At 43.3% G+C, this 15260-nt stretch overlaps 1 protein-coding gene across 4 annotated transcripts; it reads left to right on the top strand.

Annotated features, from left to right (window-relative positions):
* The first annotated feature begins 202 nt into the window (after positions 1–202).
* Positions 203–5797, top strand: TMEM106C (transmembrane protein 106C). 4 transcript variants are annotated; one of them, XM_067696330.1, is made up of 8 exons: positions 211–344; positions 816–1030; positions 1963–2026; positions 2524–2683; positions 2773–2913; positions 3356–3405; positions 4113–4166; positions 5047–5797. In XM_067696330.1, exons 2-8 carry the CDS (start codon positions 844–846, stop codon positions 5141–5143), a joined length of 753 nt encoding a protein of 250 aa, XP_067552431.1. In that variant the 5' UTR covers positions 211–344; positions 816–843; the 3' UTR covers positions 5144–5797. The 4 variants fall into 4 exon arrangements, with proteins under 4 accessions (XP_067552430.1, XP_067552431.1, XP_067552429.1 ...); XM_067696329.1 differs by lacking the exon at positions 3356–3405 and having other exon boundaries at positions 203–270; XM_067696328.1 differs by lacking the exon at positions 3356–3405 and having other exon boundaries at positions 767–1030.
* Positions 5798–15260: the final 9463 nt, after the last annotated feature.

Raw genomic sequence — 15260 nt, forward strand, 5'->3', positions numbered from 1 at the left:
CCGGCTCTTTCCGCCTTCCTCTTCCTCTGGAAACTTGAGCCTTTCCCAGCATTTCTGGGGGACTCAATCATCTCCACTGCACCAGCCTCAAGCCCCGAGAAGCGCTGCTCCAACCCGAACCCCACCCCCCAGCTCTCTGCCGCCCTCTCCCGGCGCCGTCAGCAGGGCCGCGAAGAGCGCACGCGCGCGCTCACGCCGGCGTCCCCGGGCCAGCTTGCCATTCTGCGCGTGCGCATCGAGTGCGGGCAGTTCCGAAGACCCAAGAGGAAGGTAAACCTGCTGAAGCGGGCAGGTGGCTGGCGGTCCGGCTCGTGAAGGAGCTGCCGGGAGCTCGTGCCCTGCAGGTCTGGAGCCTTCGGCATTTGCTCCCTCCTGGGCGACTCCAGTGGGCTCGGAGCGCGCTTTTTGCCAAGGGGCGTGACCTGAGCCCGCCTCCTGGGTTTGGGAATGGAGGGGGGTGGGGAATCTTTGAGGCCTGTTATTAATTTGGTGCCTGTTGATTGCTGGGGAGGTTTTCTCGAGGAGGGCACAGAGTTTGCAAATAGCGGACAGGAAGGGGTGAAGCTGGACCACGTGGGAGCTGGGGTGACCTGAGCCGTGGGGCTGTGAGGAGCTGGCGCCCCGTTTCTCCGGCTGTGTGTGTCAGGAGTCGGAGGGAGATTAGGGAGCACTGCTACAAAAAGAGCCTGCTAGAAATTGTGCAGGTGTTTGGGATCACATTCAGGACGGCAATTCGGTCATTTTTGTGTTCTCACTTTTCTCACAGAAAGATGCACGGCCACCAACACGCGCTCACTTGCCTCTTTGCATCCTAGGACATGACACAAGTGGCACATCCTGGCCATGGGGTCCCAGCAGTCCGCTTATGCTCACCCCCCTTCTTGCAAGCGGAAGAAGGCAGATGACAGGGAGGATTTGCTGGCTGAACGGGAGCAGGAAGAAGCCATTGCTCAGTTCCCATATGTGGAGTTCACAGGGCGAGATAGCATCACCTGTCTCACGTGCCAGGGGACAGGCTACATTCCAACAGGTGAGAGTCTTTGGTGATCATGGGAAGGATGATTCCCCAAGGAGAATTCCAGGATGCCCAGAGGGCTTCTCCGGTCTCCCAGCCAGAACTTTTCTCCTGGGCGGCAGTACCACGGTCATAGGCCATGCCCTGTGGAGCCAGCTGAGCTGCCTTGATAAACTTGCGCAGGTTCCACAACTTCTCTAGGTTTCCCAGTATTTGAAAGCCTTGCTTTTCTTCACTTGCACTCTTTTGTTCGTTGTTTCCTTGGTTTGGAACGTTTGGCTTGCTCTAGACTGTGGGGTTTGTTGACAGGCGCACTTCTTTATTGCTGTCGCTCATAAGGCCTGGCGTGGCTTTGTGGGGGAGGAGCAGACACCATCTTGGAAGCTTCTGTTCAAGGAAGCAGGTAGTGAATCATTAACGACCTAAGATCTGAAAAATAAGTCAAGGGGAGGGAGAAAAACACGCACAGGCGTGGAGCCTGGATTGGGTACAGAATCATCTATCACTAAGTTGGCTCTCAAGAAGTCTTAACAGGGTAGATGGAGGGTCACAGAGGTTTAGAGCTGGTAAGAACCTTAGAAACCATTTACTCCAAAGCTTTCATATTACAGATGAGGACACAGTGGCCTAGAGAGGTAATGACTTCCCCAAGGCTATGCCATAGCTGAAAGCCATGCAGCAGCTCAAGGCCATGCAGTAAAGCCAGAACGAGATCCTAGATTTCTCAACTTCCACGTCACTGCCGTGGGAGCACCGATAGATATTTTGTAATTTGTAGCACTCTCTACATACTGTTTCTTGTTCATTAGACCCCAAATATAAAACTGGTATCTTAGAAACGTCTAATTCCAGACAATATATTTGTGACAGGCTACTGTGTATGTGATAGAAAGTACTACAACACGTGGGGTTTATTTTACCGAAAGTGTTGTTTGTTTCTTTTCTAGAGCAAGTAAATGAGTTGGTGGCTTTGATCCCACACAGTGATCAGAGATTGCGTCCTCAGAGAACGTGAGTCACCTGCGTCTCTCCTGTTAATGCCTACGGTGGTCCCTAGTCCCTTTTTCTGTGTATGAATGCCAGTTAACTTCTTGAAAACGTTATCTGTTCCTGTAAATTCCCCACTTGCTTTAATACTGTTTGCTCAAGCAAGATGTCTCTGCCCCCATCACAGTCTGGGGAAGGGAACTTGAAGCTAGAAATGTTTTGAGAACAGAGGGCCAAATGAAGGAACTTGAATCAGTAGGAATTGGAGAAGAGGGTGTCCTGGCAGGTGAAGAGATGTTTCTGTCCACACAGTTCCTCTCTTCAGCTTCTCTTCCCAGACGGCAGACAGCATTCAGATGGGTTTGTGAACCCGCTCCACGTACTCTTTCCTGGTTTGTGATTCCTTGCTCTTTTCACTTTCTTGTCCCTCCCCGCCTCATTCCTGCTTTTGCATTTAATCTTTACTGATTGGACCTTGATCTCTGACTGCCTGGGTTGGTCATGTGCTTTGTCGTTTGCAGGAAGCAGTATGTCCTCCTGTCTGTTCTGCTCTGTCTCCTGGCATCTGGTTTGGTGGTTTTCTTCCTGTTTCCACATTCGGTCCTCGTGGATGATGACGGCATCAAAGTGGTGAAAGTCACGTTTAATGAGCAGGACTCCCTTGTAATCCTCGCCATCACGGTAAGATTAGGGCCTCCCTTCCTGGGTGTGCACCTGTGAGTCTTGTAGCCAGGACACTTACACGTGTTTCCTCTCTTGCTCTGATGCAGGCCACCCTGAAAATCAGGAACTCCAACTTCTACTCTGTGGCGGTGACCAGCCTGTCCAGCCAGGTTCAGTACATGAACACCGTGGTTGGGTCATATGTGACAACTAACATCTCCCTCATTCCACCTCGGAGCGAGCATCTGGTATGCCATCCTTTTAGGATCCTGGCCCCGTGGGCCTGAGAAAAGAGTAGGCACTGTGGAATGCTATCACCTCATTACTTTCCTCTTCCTCTCCTCATTTCCACTTGTAGCAACTGGTTGATGAGGAAGACGTGATGAGCTCTGTAATTATGAAAAATTAAGGGAAAGAATCAGCTAGCATTTAAGTGTTACAGGAACAAAAGAATTTGTCGGAGAAAGCGATTTGCCAGCAATCGAGGAGAGGCCGTGTGGTCCATTGGCCTCTCAACAGAGAAGAGGTTGGAAGATCTGTTAGAGGCTCATCGTCTGGATCAGGGACAGTCTTGGGGAAATATTTTGTATGTGATAGAAGAATGCTCTCAGGTCCTTGTGTTGCAGATTGTAGTACTGTTCTTTGTCAAGCCTCCTTAGCCACAGACTGACTCTGGTGTCTTATTTTCAGGTGAATTTTACCGTGAAGGCTGAGATGGGAGGACCATTTTCCTATGTGTAGTAAGGACAGTGTTCTCTACATGTGTGCTTTTTACTGGATGAAAGGGATTCAGAGTTGAGCTCAATTGTTGGGGGCCGGTCCTGCCTTAAGTTCCAGCCTTGGACCTGTGGGTTCCCTAGTTTTGGGCATCTTGAAATTTATTTGGAGGATGTGGTATTTTTTTTTTTTTTTTTTTTTTTTTTGTGGTACGCGGGCCTCTCACTGCTGTGGCCTCTCCTGTTGCGGAGCACAAGCTCCGGACGTGCAGGCTCAGTGGCCATGGCTCACGGGCCCAGCCGCTCCGCGGCATGTGGGATCTTCCCAGACCGGGGCACGAACCCGTGTCCCCTGCATCGGCAGGCGGACTCTCAACCACTGTGCCACCAGTGAAGCCCAGGATGTGGTATTTGATATGTGACTGAAGTGCTCAAATTTCTTAAAGGGAACATTAGGCCACTAGAAACATTTCCAAGCTGCAGCATTTTGTGATGGGTATGAACAAACAAAAAGATGGTGATGTGGGAGGATGGAAGGACACTTGTGGGGACTCGGAACTAGTGAGCCAGGACAGCACTTAAGCCAGAAGGGCGGGTGTGGGGCAGGGGAGGTGCCCAAACGGGGCTGACTGCTCCTCAGTTTGACAGTGTAACTCAGCACTCCTGCTGAGTCGCCTTTTCTTAAAAAAACAAAAACAAAAACAACCATTTCTCCGTTTGCTGTTTTGCAGCTTCTTCTGCAGGTTACCCGACATCCTGGTGCACAGCACAGTGGTCTTCATGCGGTACGTTGCTCATTTCCCTGTGTCCAGGGCCTTTGTGTTTGAGCCTGGACCGTCAGGCCACGTGAGCTGGCCACCTTTGCTCAGGAGAGCCCGTGGGACCCACAGACCAAAGAGGGGATGCCCAGTACCTTACAGGCACAGACACGGCAGAGCCTTGCTGTCGTTTAGATACAGTGTCCAGATCCCTGTCACAAATCACCAGGGTCACAGTGAACAGTTAGTTGTAGAATTTTCTCCATGAAATGGGGTCGAGTTTTGTGATCCCTTTAGAATCCTGATGGAACTAGTAAAGGAAAGAAAAGCTTTCTCAAGGCATAAGCCCTGGGCATCTGGCCAGACTTACTCTGTAGCCACACAAATTACCACATTGTCATGGACCGGTAGCGTAATCTCTAGAACCGTGACTGTTAAATTCGCAAGTGACAAGGTTCTGCTGCAGACATTTGAAATAGCAGGGTTAGAGCAGGGTTTCTTAGCCTTGGCACTATTGACATTTTGGGCCAGACAGTTGTTTGTTGCGAGGGGCTGTTCTGTGCCTTGTAGGACGTTTTACAGCCTGGCCTCTACCCACTAGATGCCAGTAACACCACCTCCTCCCCCACTCAGTTGTAACAACCCCAAATGTTCAGACGTTGCCAGAAGTCCCCTCTGGGTTAAAATCGTCCCCGGTTCAGAACCACATATTTAGAGGGTCAGCTCAGGGCACAGTGTCTCTGGGGATGTGGAAAGATCCTCTGACCTCCTGGTTGTGTAACCATGAAGATACGTATCTAGGACCTGTGGATATTACTGCCTGAGCTTGCAAGAAATTACTCGGGCGATGTTTCTTACTTATTTCGTCTCAGAAACAATTAATTCTCGTTGGTTTTCCTTTCCCTAGAACTTCAGTGAAGATTTCCTACATTGGCCACATGACCCAGAGTTCCCTGGAGACACACCACTATGTGGATTGTGGAGCAAATTCCACAGCTGTTTAGAAACTGCTCGTGGTCCTTCCATGGCAGCACCTGTCAGAAGAGACACAGCATCTGTTTCCGGGGCCTGAGCCCTGTACCTACCCCAGGGGGTAGAACCAGAGGAGAAATTGGTTCTCTCAGTCCCCAGCAGACGTTCCTCCTGCCACTAGGGAGGAAAACTCCTCTCTGTAGCGCCATTTACTTTTCTCAGAACCAGCAGGATCACCGCCTAGTGCCTAGCCTATGCCCAGCAAATAGTAGGCACTCAAAGAAGGTTTGAAGAGTTTAACTGAGATCTTTTCAACTGTTCTTGGGCCATTATCAGTTACAATCATACCATGGTTCTAGGGTATCAGACGATAGAGTGATCCAGAAATAAGACGGTCGGTGCAGTTGCAGAACTGGTTTCGGGGCCTCATCACAGAAGAGGCAGCAGGGAGGGAGCATCTGGATACATTAAAGAAGAAAGCACAGACCATTCAATATGTGAAATTTATTCATCTGCTTCCAAATGCCTAGGAACTTTATTAAAGAAAAAAAAAATAACTTTTTTTTTCCTGTAGAAAGTTAAAACTGTTTTTACCAAGAGTCTGTGGGGTCTGATTTACCCTTCATCCATTGGCTGGAACATGGATTGGAGAATTTGGTAGAAAAGTAAACCCTGCTTTTGATTCATCTGTGTCTCCTCTGATTGTCTGGATGTCTCAGTAGGCACCTCTGGGGGACCGTAGAATAGTTGCTTGTGAAGTGTTATCAGCACACGATGGGAAGGGAAGAGAAGAAGCCCTGCTTGTACTGTCCCCGTGAGCTCCTATCGCAGTCCGTCTACCTCTGATGGTGACAGGTTGGCCTATCGCTGTTGTAGAACAGAGCACTTAATGCCCCCTGGAGGTTGGACGAGGTAGAGCAGTGATGCCTGAGGATTGAGAAGCTGCTTCCCTGAGGAGGAATAACTTGCTAATTAAGAGGACCTGGTTTGAAGTTGAAAGTTTCTTGAACTGTCTCCACCCTCTCCACCACCCAAAGCGCAGGCTCCAGCCCCACGGTGGCAGGGCATCTAGGGGGAAGCTTGAGTAGTCAGTTTCAGAACTCCGCTGAGGTGGGCTCCAGCTCCTTCTCCAGCACTCGTGCCTCGGGAAACCCTAACAGCAACAGGTGGTGGCACAGGGTCTATTTTCTTTTTTGTCCTCATTCACGTAGCTTGATTTTCAACATCAATGATCTTTGCACTCTGAATCTTCAGGCTAAGGCTAAATTTCATGGTGTTTGGTCGATGTTGACCATGCTTGAGTAACCCAAGAGCTGAGGGTTGAAAGCCGAGTTTCCCTGTTAACCTGGATCCTTTAACGGCCTGTAGTACACGATGGTGATGACGGTTCTGTGTGTAAATGATGGAACACGACTTGTATGGAAGCAGATGTGCACCATTTTTGAGGACATGCCCTGAACACATGAAGATGTACACATTGCTACATTTTTTTGTTTTCCAATTTTCCAAACATCCTCTAGCGTATTTTTCATGTGATTTTGACAAGGTTACTCCTATTGGTACTTCAGTTTTGAATAATTTTTTGTGACCATGTGCCTCAGTAGCATTTCTTGCTTCTCAACGTTATCTTTATTTTTTTATTTTAGAACTTTCAAGTTGATTACTCATTTTTTTTTTAATTGGGGTATCGTTGTTTTACAGTGTTGTATTAGTTTCTGCTGTACAGCGAAGTGGAGTTCCCTGTGCTATACAGCAGGTTCTTATTATCTATTTTATACATATTAGTGTATGTATGTCAATCCCAATCTCCCAGTTCATCCCCCCACCCCACCCCCCTGCTTTTCCCCCCTGGTATCCATACATTTGTTCTCTACATCTGTGTTTCTGTTTCTGCCTTGCAAACTGGTTCATCTGTACCATTTTTCTAGATTCCACATATATGCGTTAGTATATGGTATTTGTTTTTCTCTTTCTGACTTACTTCAGTCTCTATGACAGTCTCTAGATCCATCCACATCTCTTCAAATGACCCAATTTCGTTCCTTTTTATGGCTGAGTAATATTCCATTGTATATATGTACCACATCTTTATCCATTCATCTGCCGATGGTAATTTAGGTTGCTTCCATGACTTGACTATTCTAAATAGTGCTGCAGTGAACTTAGGGTGCATGTGGCATGTGTCCTTTTGAATTATGGTTTTCTCTGGGTATATGCCCAGTACTGGGATTGCTGAGTTGTATGGTAGTTATATTTTTAGTTTTCTAAGGAACCTCCATACTGTTCTCCACAGTGGCTGTATCAATTTACCTTCCCACCAACAGTGCAAGAGGGTTCCCTTTTCTCCACACCCTCTCCAGCATTTATTGTTTGTAGATTTTCTGATGATGCCCATTCTAACCGGTGTGAGGTGACACCTCGTTGTAGTTTTGATGTGCGTTTCTCTAATAATTAGTGATGTTGAGCAGCTTTTCATGTGCCTTTTCTTTGGAGAAACGTCTATTTAGGTCTTCTGCCCATTTTTTGATTGGGTGGTTTTTTTGATATTGAGCTGCATGAGCTGTTTATATATTTTGGAGATTAATCCTTTGTTGATTTGTTTGAAAATATTTTCTCCCATTCTGAGGGTTGTCTTTTTGTTTATAGTTTCCTTTGCTGTGCAAACGCTTTTAAGTTTCATTAGGTCCCATTTGTTTATTTTTGTTTTTATTTCCATTACTCTAGGAGGTGTGTCAAAAAAGATCTTGCTGTGATTTATGTCAAAGAGTGTTCTTCCTATGTTTTCCTCTAAGAGTTTTATAGTGTCTGGTCTTACATTTAGGTCTTTAATCCATTTTGAGTTTATTTTTGTGTATGCTGTTAGGGGGTGTTCTAATTTCATTCTTTTACATGTAGCTGTCCAGTTTTTCCAGTACCACTTATTGAAGAGGCTGTCTTTTCTCCATTGTATATCCTTGCCTCCTTTGTCATACATTAGTTGACCATAGGTGTGTGGGTTTATCTCTGGGCTTTCTATTCTGTTCCATTGATCTATATTTCAGTTTTTGTGCCCATACCATACTGTCTTGATTACTGTAGCTTTGTAGTATAGTCTGAAGTCAGGGAGTCTGATTCCTCCAGCTCCGTTTTTTTTTCCTCAAGATTGCTTTGGCTATTCGGGGTCTTTTGTGTCTCCAGACATATTTTAAGATTTTTTTGTTCTAGTTCTGTAAAAGAAAAATGCCATTGGTAATTTGATAGGGATTGCATTGAATCTGTAGATTGCTTTGGGTACTATAGTCATTTTCACAATATTGATTCTTCCAATCCAAGAACATGGTATCTCTCTCCATCTATTTGTATCATCTTTAATTTCTTTCATCAGTGTCTTATAGTTTTCTGTATACAGGTCTTTTGTCTCCCTAGGTAGGTTTATTCCTAGGTATTTTATTCTTTTTGTTGCAGTGGTAAATGGGAGTGTTTCCTTAATTTCTCTCTCAGATTTTTCATCATTAGTATATAGGAATGCAAGAGATTTCTGTGCATTTTGTATCCTGCAACTTTAACCAATTCATTGATTAGCTCTAGTAGTTTTCTGGTGGCATCTTTAGGATTCTCTATGTATACTATCATGTCATCTGCAAACAGTGGCAGTTTTACTTCTTTTCCAATTTGTATTCCTTTTATTTCTTTTTCTTCTCTGATTGCTGTGGCTAGGGCTAGGACTTTGAAAACTACGTTGAATAATAGTTGCAAGAGTGGACATCCTTGTCTTGTTCCTGATCTTAGAAGAAATGCTTTCAGTTTTTCACCATTGAGAATGATGTTTGCTGTGGTTTGTCATATATGGCCTTTATTATGTTGAGGTAGGTTCCCTCTATGCCCACTTTCTGGAGAGTTCTTATCATAAGTGGTGTTGAATTTAGTCAAAAGCTTTTTCTGCATCTATTGAGATGATCATATGGTTTTTATTCTTCAATTTATTAATGTGGTGTATCACATTGATTTGTGTATATTGAAGAATCGTTGCATCCCTGGGATAAATCCCACTTGATCGTGGTGTATGATACTGTTAAAGTGTTGTTGGATTCTGTTTGCTAGTAGTTGTTGAGGATTTTTGCATCCATATTCATCAGTGATAGTGGTCTGTAATTTTCTTTTTTTTTGTAGTATCTCTGTCTGGTTTTGGTCAGGGTGATGGTGCCGCCATAGAAGGAGTTTGGGAGTGTTCCTTCCTCTGCAATTTTTTGGAAGAGTTTGAGAAGGATGGGTATTAGCTCTTCTCTAAATGTTTGATAGAATTCACCTATGAAGCCATCTGGTCCTGGACTTTTGTTTGTTGGGAGATTTTTTATCACACTTTCAATTTCATTACTTGTGATTGGTATGTTCATATTTTCTGTTTCTTCCTGGTTCAGTCTTGGAAGGTTATACCTTTCGAAGGATTTGTCCATTTCTTCTAGGTTGTCCATTTTATTGGCATAGAGTTGCTTGTAGTAGTTCCCTTATGATTCTTTGTGTTACTGCAGTTTCCGTTGTAACTTCCCCTTTTTCATTTCTAATTTTACTGATTTGAGTCCTCTCCCTCTTTTTCTTGATGAGTCTGGCTAATGGTTTCTCAATTTTTAAATTTAATTTTATTTACTTATTTTTTTGAATTTTATTTTATTTTTTATACAGCAGGTTCTTTTTAAATAAATTTATTTATTTATTTTTGTCTGCGTTGGGTCTTCGTTGTTGCACATGGGCTTTCTCTAGTTGCAGTGAATGGGGGCTGCTCTTCATTGCGGTGTGCGGGCGTCTCACTGCAGTGGCTTCTCTTGTTGCGGAACATGGGCTCTAGGCACGTGGGCTTCAGTAGTTGTGGCACACAGGCTCAGTAGTTGTGGTGCACGGGCTTAGTTGCTCCGTGGCGTGTGGGGTCTTCCCAGACCAGGGCTCGAACCCGTGTCCCCTGCATTGGCAGGCGGATTCTTAACCACTGCGCCATCAGGGAAGTCCTATACATCAGGTTCTTATTAGTTATCTATTTTATACATATTAGTGTAGATATGTCGATCCCAGTCTACTCAAAGAACCAGCTTTTAGTTTTATTGATCTTTGCTAATGTTTTCTATGTTTCTGTTTCATTTATTTCTCCTCTGATCTTTATGATTTCTTTCTTTCTGCTAATTTTGGGTTATGTTTTTTGTTCTTCCTCTAATTCCTTTAGGTGTAAGGTTAGATTGTTTATTTGAGATTTTTCTTGTTTCTTGAGGTAGGATTGTGTTGCTATAAATTTCCCTCTTAGAACTGCTTTTGCTGCATCCCATAGGTTTTGGATCATTGTGTTTTCATTGTCATTTGTCTCTAGGTATCTTTTGATTTCCTCTTTGATTTCTTCAGTGATCTCTTGGTTATTTAGTAACGTATTGTGTAGCCTTTGTGTGTTTGTGTTTTTTACAAATTGATTGTAATTGATTTCTAATCTTAAAGCATTGTGGTCGGAAAAGACGCTTGATATGATTTCAATTTTCTTAAATTTACCAAGACTTGATTTGTGACCCAAGATGTGATCTATCCTGGAGAACGTTCCGTGCGCACTTGAGAAGAAAGTGTAATCTACTGTTTTTGGATAGAATGTCCTATAAATATCAATTAAATCTATCTGGTCTATTGTGTTGTTTAAAGCTTATGTTTCCTTATTAATTTTCTGTCCAGATGATCTGTCCATTGGTATAAGTGAGGTGTTAAAGTCCCCCACTATTATCGTGTTACTGTTGATTTCCTCTTTTATAGCTGTTAGCATTTGCCTTACATATTGAGGTGCTTCTATGTTGGGTGCATATATATTTATAATTGTTATATCTTCTTGGATTGATCCCTTGATCATTATGTAGTGTCCTTCCTTGTCTCTTGTAACATTCTTTATTTTAAAGTCTACTTTATCTGATATGAGTATAGTTATTCCAGCTTTCTTTTGATTTCCATTTGCATGGAATATTTCTTTCCATCCCCTCACTTTCAGTCTGAATGTGTCCCTAGGTCTGAAGTGGGTCTCTTGTAGACAGCATATATGCGGGTCTTGTTTTTGTATCCATTCAGTGAGTCTGTCTTTTGGTTAGAGTGTTTAATCCATTCACATTTAAGGTAATTATCGATATGTATGTTCCTATTACCATTTTCTTAATTGTTTTGGGTTTGTTTTTGTAGGTGCTTTGCTTCTCTTGTGTTTCCCACTTAGAGAATTTCCTTTAGCATTTGTCGTAGAGCTGGTTTGGTGGTGTTGTCTCTTAGCTTTTGCTTGTCTGTAAAGCTTTTGATTTCTCCATCGAATCTGAATGTGATCCTTGCTGGGTAGAGTATTCTTGGTTGTAGGTTCTTCCCTTTCATCACTTTAAATATATTGTGCCACTCCCTTCTGCCTTGCAGAGTTTCTGCTGAGAAATCAGCTTTTAACCTTATGGGAGTTCCCTTATATGTTATTTGTCGTTTTTCCCTTGTTGCTTTTAATAATTTTTCTTTGTCTTTAATTTTTGTCCATTTGATTACTATGTGTCTCGGCAAGTTTCTCCTTGGGTTTATCCTGTATGGGACTCTGTGCTTCCTGGACTTGGGTGGCTATTTCCTTTCCCATGTTAGGGAAATTTTCAACTATAATCTCTTCAAATATTTTCTCAGGTCCTTTCTTTCTCTCTCTCCTTCTGGGACCCCTATAATGTGAATGTTAGTGTGTTTAATGTTGTCCCTGAGATCTCTTAGGCTGTCTTCATTTCTTTTCATTCTTTTTTCTTTATTCTGTTCCGTGACAGTGATTTCCACCATTCTGTCTTCCAGGTCCCTTATCCGTTCTTCTGCCTCAATGATTCTGCTATTGATTTCTTCTAGTGTATTTTTCATTTCAGTTATTGTATTGTTCATCTCTGTTTGTTTGTTCTTTAATTCTTCTAGGTCTTTGTTAAACATTTCTTGCATCTTCTTGATCTTTGCCTCCATTCTTTTTCCGAGGTCCTGGATCATCTTCACTATCATTATTCTGAATTCTTTTTCTGGAAGGTTACCTATCTCCACTTCATTTAGTCGTTTTTCTGGGGTTTTATCTTGTTCCTTCATCTGGGATATAGTCCTCTGCCTTTTCATTTTGCTATCTTTCTGTGATTGTGGTTTTTGTTCTGCAGGCTGCAGGTTTGTAGTTCTTCTTGCTTCTGCTGTCTGCCGTCTGGTGGATGATGCTATCTAAGAGATTTGTGCACGGTTTCTGATGGGAGCGACTGGTGGTGGGTAGAGCTGGGTGTCGCTCTGGTGGGCAGAGCTCAGTAAAACTTTAATCCACTTGTCTGCTGATGTGTGGGGCTGAGTTCTCTCCTTGTTGGTTGTTTGGCCTGAGGCGACCCAGCACTGGAGCCTACAGGCTCTTCGGTGGAGCTAATGGTGGACTCCAGGAGGGCTCACACCAGTGAGTACTTCCCAGAACTTCTGCCAGTGTCCTTGTCTCCGTGGTGAGCTACAGCCATCCCCCGCCTCGGCAGGAGACCCTCCAACACTAGCAGGTAGGTCTGGTTCAGTCTCCTCTGGGGTCACTGCTCCTTCCCCCCTGGGTCCTGGTGTGCACACTACTTTGTGTGTGCCCTCCTGGAGTGGAGTCTCTTTCCCCCAGTCCTGTCGAAGTCCTGCAGTCAAATCCTGCTGGCCTTCAAGGTCTGAGTCTCTGGGGGTTCCTCCTCCTGTTGCTGGACCCCCAGGTTGGGAAGGCTGACATTGGGCTCAGAACCTTCACTCCATTGGGTGGACTTCTGTGGTATAATTGTTCTCCAGTTTGTGAGTCGCCCACCCAGCAGTTATGGGATTTGGTTTTATCATGATTGCATCCCTCCTGCCATTTCACTGAGACTTCTCCTTTGTCTTTGGATATGGGGTATCTTTTTTGGTGAGTTCCAGTGTCTTCCTGTTGATGATTGTTCAGCAGTTAGTTGTGATTCTGGTGTTCTCACAAGAGGGAGTCAATGTTATCTTTAAATGCAGCTATGGTATTCAAATGAGAGCAGTTAACTTTTGTAAACATACAGCAGTAAGTCTTATCTAATAATGCTACGAACTCTCATACCTGTTTATATTCTCAGCATCCCATACTGCACTGCGGGATGCTCTGCGTAGTTGTATCATGCTCTCTGTTAATTCTTGGACAAATACATAGAATTTGCTCTCGGCAACACCAAAATAGAAAGGGGAAGTGGTTGGCTCTGGTGTCATTGCTATCACCATTGTATCTGTACTGGATTGAGGTTTGGAAGGAGTGTGTTTCTTTTTTAAATTTTATTAAAGTATAGTTGATTTACAATTTGTATTAATTCCTGCTGTGCAGCAGAGTGATTCAGTTATACATATATTGCGTGGGCCAAAAGGTTCATTTGGTTTTTTTCTGTAAGATGGCTCTAGTGGCACTTAGTTGTCTTTAACTTCATCTGAAACAATTTTGTTAGATTGTATGTGACAGCTGTCATGTCAGCATGCATTTAAAAAAAGACATCAAAATTGGTGAATTTTTGTGTAGCCATCTTAACACTGAAGATGGGGGGGAAACCCCAACATTTTAGGCATATTATGCTTTGTTATTTCAAGAAAGGTAAAAATGAAACTAAAACCCCAAAAAAAGATTTGTGCAGTGTATGGAGAAGGTGCTGTGACTGATTGAACACGTCTGAAGTGGTTTGTGAAGTTTCTTCTCGCTGGATGATGCTCCACGGTTGGGTAGATCAGTTGAAGTTGATACGGATCAAATTGAAACAATAATTGAGAACAATCAACTTTATACCATACGGGAGAGAGCTGACATACTCAAAATATCCAAATCAAGCATTGAAAATCATTTGCACCAGCTTGGTTATGCCAGTCGCTTTGATGTTTGGGTTCCACATAAGTTAAGCAAAAGAAAAAAAACCTTGTTGACCATACTTCTGCGTGTGATTCTCTATTGAAACCTAATGAAAATGTTCCATTTTTAAAACAAATTGTGGCAGGCGATGAAGAGTGGATACTGTACAGCAATGTGGAACAGAAGAGATCATGGGGCAAGCGAAATGAACCACCACCAACCACACCAAAGGCCGGTCTTCATCCAAAGAAGGTGATGTTGTGTATATGGTGGGATTGGAAGGGAGTCCTCTATTATGAGCTCCTTCCAGAAAACCAAACAATTAATTCCAACAAGTACTGCTCCCAACCGGACCAACTGAAAATGGCATTCGACTAAAAGCATCCAGAATTAGTCAACAGAAAATGCATAATCTTCCATCAGGATAATTCAAGACTGCATGTTTCTTTGATGACCAGGCAAAAACTGTTACAGCTTCGCTGGGAAGTTCTGATTCATCCGCCATATTTACTAGACATTGCACCTTCAGATTTCCATTTATTTCAGTCTTTATAAAATTCTCTTAATGGAAAAAATTTCAATTCCCTGGAAGACTGTAAAAGGCACCTGGAACAGTTCTTTGCTTAAAAAGATAAAAAGTTTTGGGAAGATGGAATTACGAAGTTGCCTGAAAAATGGCAGAAGATAGTGGAACAAAAGGGTGAATACGTTGTTCAATAAAGTTCTTGGTGGAAATGAAAAATGTGTCTTTTATTTTTACTTAAAACACCAAAGGCACTTTTTAGCCCACCCAATATATATTCTTTTTCATATTCTTTTCCATTATGGTTTATTACAGGATGTTGAATATAGTTCCCTGTGCTATACAGTAGGACCTTGTTGTTTATCCATCCTGTATATAACAGTTTGCATCTGCTAACCCCAAACTCCTGATCCTTCCCTCCCCCACCTCCCCTCCCCCTTGGCAACCACAAGTCCGTTCTCTATTTCTGTGAGTCTTTTTTTCTGTTTTGTAGATATGTTCATTTGCATCATATTTTAGACTCCACATATAAATGATATCATACGGTATTTTTCTTTGTCTGATTTACTTAAACTCTAGGTCCATCCATGTTGCTGCAAATAGCATTAGTTTTTCTTTTTTTATGGGTGAGTAATATTCCCATATATTCCATGTGAGATATACACACACACACACACACATATCACATCTTCTTTATCCATTCATCTGTTGATGGACATTTAGGTTGTTTCCACACCTTGGCTATTGTAAATAGTGCTGCTTTGAACATAGGGGTGCATGTATCTTTTGGAATTAT

This window comes from Pseudorca crassidens, chromosome 11 (assembly GCF_039906515.1).
Source record: "Pseudorca crassidens isolate mPseCra1 chromosome 11, mPseCra1.hap1, whole genome shotgun sequence".
In the NCBI taxonomy this organism is placed as follows: Eukaryota; Metazoa; Chordata; class Mammalia; order Artiodactyla; family Delphinidae; genus Pseudorca; species Pseudorca crassidens.